Raw genomic sequence first — 7,964 nt, forward strand, 5'->3', positions numbered from 1 at the left:
ATGGCTGGACCATGGCTGTCTGTGGACAAGTCCGTCATAGGAGAGCTGTTTTTGTGTATTTGTGTGTCTTTTAGTCGATTAGGTAATTGGGTTGTTGTAAAACTCTATAAAGAAAAATTAGTGTGGGAGATTCTGTTGAGGGAATGTGAGATTCATAACAATTAACTTTTTTTAATATAATTGTCGATTATTTACATATTTTCGAAAACAGACACTAACATTTCTCAAACTTAAAATTAGGGTTGAAATCTTCTAGATTGTTTGTATTTATGTGCTAAAACTTTTCGGTTATATATGGTAATTTATTTAAATTTGGGTGATTGGTGTACGCATGATTGGACAAAAAGACCATTTATTTGAATTCAAAGTTAGCCTGACAACATTTTTGCACCCTAATAATATAGAAAAAATTTACGTATGTTCATGTTATAGTGATGTAGTATCCATTGAAGAGAGATATAGAGATAAGAGACAAGAGAAAGATGATAAGAGAAGAGAGAGAGCCAATTAATAAGACAGTAATGCTACACTTATCACATTTTTATACCACAATTTCATACCATCTTACATGACATTCATACATTGGACACTACAAATTAAAAAATAAAATCTAAAAAAGAAAAAGGAAATACACTTCCAGTAAAGTAATGACACATCAGGTGAGATATAAATGTGGGACAACTAGCATTATTATTAATAAGATAGGGTGAGGATACCATGTAATATCATATAGGGGAATAGATAAGTTATTCTATAATACAATCTCAGTCATTTTTCTTATCAATTTATTAAAATTTTAATTAAATAGTCATCTATTGCGGAATAGGGAAGTGGACTCACACCAGAATTATGGGGTCCAAATTTTTTTTTTTTAAGTAAAAAAATACAAAATTGGAGTCCGATTCTTTGATTGTTATTCGGGTTGTGAGTGAACTTGGTCGTGATTAGTCAAAAACGAACCAAACGGGTCGGTTTAGTGGTAGTCCTAAGCCGGCCCACAACCCATAAAGGCCCAATAAACCTGGAGGCAGCCGGCAATTTGACGAGACTGACCCGGAAACTTCTCATTATTGCAACTCTTAACATTTTGACATTTAGTGAGGGTTTTTTAGACAATCTTTAGAAGAATGGCTCCATAGGACCATATCAGTGTAACACTGTCCATGAGACAACATGAAAATGAAGGTTATCTGTTTATTTTCAGGTTGTTATTGCTTTTCATGGGCCAGCCTTCACACCTAACATGTATAATGTATTGTATACCATTTTAAATAAGAATTGAACAGATTCAAAGTATAGACTATGGAGCTCACAAATTCAGAATTTCAAGTGGACTGTAGCACTAACTTTTGAATAAGACATGTTTTATGGAGTATTCTCTCATAATAAGGTACGTCTCATGTTTGTGAGTTTTACCTCATTATGAAATGATGGCTCATAAGACATATCTCATAAAAGAATTTCTCATACCACAGACATAACATGCTTGATTTTGAAGCACTACATCCTCCTACAATTTCCAGCAAGAAACTAATTCATCTTCTAATGCTTTACTTTGTATCATGTGACTTGTGGTAAGTAAATGCCTACAAGGAAGTTATTGATTGGTAATTTGGTTCTTGACTAATGGTAGTTGCTAGTTGCCTGTTGGCTGTGGCCGATCAGATTCAGGTACAATCTGCTGAGTACTTCTGGGCTATTGGGCTTGCCATGGACTCTTTTGTCATTTAATTTTGAATCTTTGATATAGTAACATACTAGTATGACACCTTTTGGGCTTGTTCCCAGAATCCCAATGGAGGTAAAATTTGAGTTGTCTATTCAATAATTCACAATTTCATAAAGCAGAATCTCCTGGGCACCAGGCTACCAGAATCATTTTTCATAAGCGGTTAATAGAAGTGAATGACTACAAGCATACAAGGCTCTAAATTAAGAGGGTATAAAGGAGGTACCCTAGTAATGTTGTGGTAAAGGTACTTGTATAGTTGTATGCTCAAGCTACCACACAGAAAACATCCGTGTTGCAGGAATGAGAGATTACCAATCTAATGTTTCAAAGTAAAAGAAGCAGATGGAGGGAAATCCACAACTTCCAAAGTAACAAAGGCATAAGGAAATGGCTTTCAGCCATAGATCCTTATGTGGCTCTGTTTGGAGTAAACCTCTTAACTCATGCATAGTAAACTTGCTCAATCATTGCTAAAGATGACATTGGATTTTCTCCAGTTATCTCAAAAGTTAGAAAACAATGTAGCTAGAACTATTTGCATATTCTTTCTTGAGTTTTATATTCATTAACCAGTATACAAATGAATAAATACACTGAACACAATGCAGCTATATTATATAGGAGAATGAACAAAAAATATAGGACCATGAACAAAAATATATATGGGCCTATACATATATAGGTTACATTCATTATAAATTTATAATACTCTTCTCTGCAGTAAAATTTAGCAAGATTTATATCCTAATATTGAGTTTGGCCATAAGCTCTAATTTACATTCTAATATTGAGTTTGGTGTAACATTTCACAAGATCTTACTTTAATATAAAAATAAAAGGTTTATGTAGGGCGTGAGGGAAATATTTTGCAGCCCAATTCCGAGGCCCAGTTGAGGATGAACCCTTTTAGAGAAGAGCCCAATTAAGGAAAAAGACTCATTCGAGAGATGAGTTGAAGCTCCAGTAGTACCCCAAAGAGTGAGCGACAATTAAAGAGACAACGCATGAAAAAGAAGAACTTGCGGTCTAAGTAACAAACTTAAGTTTCAAGGAGTCTTGAATATATAACAGACTCATTATGGGATAAGGTTCGTAACTCATTTATATTTGAGATATGAAGGTTGCACCAAATCAAGATCTAAGAACCCTCTCCTCTCAGCCTGCTCCTCCATAACACAGAGAGACAGTTTCGCATAGGGTTGACATTTAGTAAAGAACAATGTATTCGTTTGGTACATTCTGTAGATTAAAGTTTCACACTTTCAACAACCACTAGAACATAAGTGGAGCCCAACAACAAAAGTACCAGCAGCTTAGTGGAGCCCAATAATCTGTATAAGAAACCCAAAGAGGTAATTTACTTTTTGGGTCAGAATACGCTATGTATTTGCTGCTTACACAATCACACCTAAAAGTCAATCCTGACCGTCCAATATCCAAAGTGATTTAGTCAAACAATGTCATTAACAGGCAATATAGAAAATCAACCCTTTGACACATTTCAATCTTTGACGTGGCACCCTCTACTTGGCTAGACATCAACATCATGCAAATTACTCTGCAGCAGATTAACGACCTGCAAACACATATATGATGAATTCTTCCTTGTCCATTTTGTCAAATAGTGACGAAGTAAATCAATCACAAATGAAAGAAACCTTCAAGTTAGGCCCAGGTTTTCCTCTCATTTCTATGTCTAAATCTTTCTCATCTATGCTGCAACAAGTTTCTTTCACCAAACAGAACCATAGAAGATTCTTGACTCCCGAGGTGACCCATCTCAAATCACAAGGCAAAAGGGCTTCAATTTGCAATGGTAACTGATCTGTGCCCAACAAAATTTTATGTTTAACTTGAGCCATCTTGCAATCTACAAGATTATCAATTTTGGATCTGACCGAAGATTAGTAGGGTTTTTCTTGTTTTTTCAATCTGAACTGTAATGCTGGTTCTATGCCATGATTCTTAGTAGTATTTGAATTATGGGTTTTCTTATTTGATTCTGGAAATTTATGGTTGGCATTGAAAGTTTTTATCTTTTGGGGTGCGAAACATGAATAAGAGTTATCAATTGGGTTCGTCGAGGTAAATATTGGGTTAGATAGGATTTTACCATCATGGATGGTACTGGGGGATCATCTGAATCTGGGACTGTAGAATCTAGTCCGAAATCTGTAGAAAATGGGTCTCCTCGTGAAGATGATAGGTGCCCCAATCAAGTTTCACCTCTTCGAGGTGGTGGGTCGAGGAATACTAGTCCTTTGAGTTGTGCAAGATCAAGAAACACTAGCCCTTTGAGGCAAAAGGTGATTAAGACAAAACCGCGAGGACTAGATGAGGAAACGGCTGCTACTTTTGGTAAAGCGGTTCACCCAGATGTTCAAATGGAGGATAATATATGGGCAATGTTGCCCGAGGACTTGTTGAATGAGATATTAGCTAGGGTTCCGCCCTTTATGATATTTAGACTCCGATGTGTTTGTAAACGGTGGAATACAATTCTACAAGATAGAAGCTTTCTTAAGTTTCACTCACAAGTGCCATCTCATGGGCCTTGTCTTCTCACATTTTGGAAGAACTCTCAGACCCCACAATGCTCAGTCTTCAGCTTGCCATTAAAAACATGGTACAGGATTCCATTCACATTTTTGCCACAGTGGGCGTTCTGGTTGGTTGGCTCTTCTGCTGGTCTGGTTTGTTTTTCTGGGCTTGATGGTTTAACTTTTAAAACCTTAGTTTGTAATCCTCTTACACAAACTTGGAGGACATTGCCAAGTATGCATTATAATCAGCAAAGGCAGCTGATAATGGTTGTTGATCGGAAGGATCAGTCATTTAAAGTTATAGCCACTAGTGATATTTATGGTGACAGATCATTGCCCACTGAAGTGTATGATTCGAAGCTCAATATTTGGTCAATTCACCAGATAATGCCTGCAGTTAATCTTTGCTCCTCAAAGATGGCATATTGTGACTCCAGATTATATCTGGAAACCCTTTCTCCACTTGGCCTGATGATGTATCGGCTGGACACAGGATACTGGGAACACATTCCAGCTAGGTTCCCGCGATCTCTATTGGATGGTTATTTGGTTGCTGGCACCCAGAAGCGTCTGTTTCTAGTTGGAAGGATTGGTCTTTATAGTACTCTTCAGAGCATGAGAATTTGGGAATTGGACCATGCTAAATTATTATGGGTGGAGATCAGCAGGATGCCACCAAAGTATTTCCGATCTCTGTTAAGGTTATCAGCTGAGAGATTTGAGTGCTCTGGACAGGATAACTTGATTTGCTTCACATCTTGGAACCAAGGGAAGGGCCTCCTTTATGACGTGGATAAGAAGGCGTGGTCCTGGATTGCAGGCTGTGATCTTCCGTCATACAACAGCCAGGTTTGTTTCTATGAGCCAAGATTTGATGCTTCCATCTACTGAACAGAAAATTTTGCTTTGCAGTTCTTGTTTTAGTAGAGGGGATATCGTGTCCAGTTGGCATATTTCTCCTGATCCATTCCTATCTACTTCTACGTATTGATGCTCCAGGGATTCGACACTGGGCTTGTTGGCTAATCATTTAAGTTCCATGGCTATGTAACGTGGATTGGCAATATGGGTGCCATCCCAGGAAACCATTTTTTTCAATGAGACTTTATAGACTACAGTTGGTGATATTACCTCATACAAGGGTTCTGTGATGCCTAATGATTGAGCAAGGTTTTGGTTGGAGACGAGGGCTGGGGTTGTTAGTGGAATATGTTCTCGGGGGAAGAACTGTAAGAAGGCAATTTTCCCAACTCTTGTACACCTTTTGAAACTATTAACAAATCCAACTTGTGTATATCTTAAAGTCTTAAATTCTTAATGTACCTTGCTCATTTTATTAATTTACCATCTAATAATTTATTTCATATGCTCTGTGGTCTTCTTGATATAAATTTGTTTTCTGTGATCAATTCCATTGGTTCAGGCTAAACTGAGTAACTTTCTTCATTTGAACCAGATTAGGTTCATTTCATAGTTTGGATTCCTGAAGCTTTTCATTATGTAACAAGATGCATGTGGTAAACCTAGGGGTGCAACTTGGGCCAGGTGAACCCGAGCCTGCCCGAACCCAACCCGGTGTTTGAACCCGTGTGGGAGGGTTTGAAGAAATCAAAACCCACCCGAATCCGAACCCGAACCCGACCTCAACTCAAATTTTTTGGGTTGAGCTTGGGTAGAGATCATACGCGCCCAAGCCCAAGCCGAACCCGAGCCCGAATTGCCAACCCGAATTTCGAACTCGATTTGTATTAGTATTATGCTATAATTTATATATTATATTACATTTTAGTTTACATTAGTAACATAATATTTAGTTTATATATTGTTATTGAATATGAACTAGAGATTTAAAAGGAGCTCAAAATATATATTTTTATGTGGAATAAAATTTAAATTATGATGTTTGGTAGACATATGGTTGTGATGTTATTATTATTTTATCTTTATGTATATAGAAGTCTTGAAGGTATTTTTTATTTAAACATAGCCGATATTTAAAGTTTTGAACTATGGTGATTGATTACTTGAGGTAATTGTGTTATACTTTTAATAAGATATATATATATTTTTTTTCACAAGTTGATAACCAATCTGTTATTTGATTTTACGGATTGAGTCCAACCCAAAGATATTGGACAACTCGAGCCCAACCCGAATTGAGGTTGGATTATAATGGGTTCACTTATTTGCAATCCATCTAAACCTGAATCCAAAAAATAAAACATGAATTGACCTTTCAACCCGACCGAGTTGCACCCTCGGTAGACCCTTACTTTGTCTACTGACTTGCTGTAGTAGCTGTTAGCTACAATGACATTGACAGCTTGGGTCTGATGAAAATAATTACAGTGCATGTATTCATTTCGAGAATAAGATGTTGTAGGTAAGTTTTTCTCTTGCAAAGGAAGGTTTTCATATAACATGGACCTGTTCTTTGGAATGGTTAAGATCCAATCCTAGTCCACTGGGTCCATGAGTCTATCCCCATCAACATGGGCCTTTGTAGCTCACAACTTAGCAACATGGGTCTTTGCTTATCAAAGTCCAACAGCAAAAGCCCTTTAATGATGACAGTTTTTTTTTTTTCTTGGGTCTCAGGCTTCGGTAACACCAATTTGTACATAATTTCTGTACAGTTTTAATGATGCAAGTTCCCAAATCTAAAAAGCTTCATTCCGTACATAATTTACGTGGGTACACATTTTAAGAGTGTTAATTACATGAGGATGCCCCTCCGACATTTTTATTGTGTCTAAGTGAAGTGGTAGCTTACTCCGAACCAGCAAAGGTTGGTTCTAGCGTCTGGTTTGTGCTCCTGCCTCGGTTTAGTGGGTAGATTAGTAGTAGTATTCGGATAACTATCAAAATATCTAAAGAATTATGGAGACAGAGACAATATATTGGTAAAAGGAGCCGACTTTGTCCATGTCCATGTGTCCATTTCTCTTTAGATAGCTGTTGCTAAATTTCATTCTTTTTCATGTGAATATCTCTATCTATTTGCTGGGTTTTTTTTTTTTTGTTTGGAATGATATTAAGGAGGCCGGGGTTTCGAACTCGGGGAGCTCATATGTAGGATAGATACTTTTGAGTAAAGAACTATAAATTTCTACTACTATAAGTTCTTTCAGCTATTTCTACCAAATGCTACTAGAACAACTTTTAACTCATTGATAACTCTTTTAGGCATTTTAAAAGTACGGCTAAATAAACCTTTAATTGGATGAGTATTTTCATTGTGTAACTCACACAGTCACATTCAATTTGACTTTTGAAGTCAGATAGTAAGGAATGTAAAATTTTTTGTGAATTCCTTAAGTCCGATGTAGATTGTCTGTTTTTTATCGGTTTAAAAGATTAATCTGATGCGTGAAAATTGGCTTAAGACACCTTCAGTTACCAAAAAAAAAAGACTAAATACAAAAGGTTTTATACTTTTATGGTTCCCCATTTAGGATTTATTTGAGATTTAATTTGTGAAACATTACTTGGCAATGAGTATAGTTTTAACTTTTAAGAGGTGATTGATGGGTTAATTAAGCCCAAGTCCCAAGTCCCAAGCCAATATTTGGTATGGTATGCCGGCCATGTACTCGTGGAACCGACTTGCGATGAGAAATAGAAATGAGATGCACTGTTCTCAAGGTGGAAGCACTAGCACATAGTTGGAGGTCACGCCCTCGTGTTCT

The 7,964-nt window shown here is 36.8% G+C and overlaps 1 protein-coding gene across 1 annotated transcript; it reads left to right on the forward strand.

The window, feature by feature from the left end:
• Nucleotides 1-3,368: 3,368 nt before the first annotated feature.
• LOC147288407 (Galactose oxidase/kelch repeat superfamily protein) lies at nucleotides 3,369-5,639 on the forward strand. Its single transcript, XM_086241645.1, has one exon. The coding sequence runs from the start codon at nucleotides 3,850-3,852 to the stop codon at nucleotides 5,164-5,166; it is 1,317 nt and encodes a 438-aa protein (XP_086097771.1). The 5' UTR covers nucleotides 3,369-3,849; the 3' UTR covers nucleotides 5,167-5,639.
• The last annotated feature ends 2,325 nt before the right edge of the window (nucleotides 5,640-7,964 follow it).

Source organism: Dryas octopetala, chromosome 4 (genome assembly GCF_963921425.1).
Source record: "Dryas octopetala chromosome 4, drDryOcto1.1, whole genome shotgun sequence".
Lineage (NCBI taxonomy): Eukaryota > Viridiplantae > Streptophyta > Magnoliopsida > Rosales > Rosaceae > Dryas > Dryas octopetala.

Coding starts and splice junctions, on each gene's coding strand:
- LOC147288407 (XM_086241645.1), top strand. CDS start 3,850: ATGGATGGTACTGGGGGATCATCTGAATCTGGGACTGTAGAATCTAGT.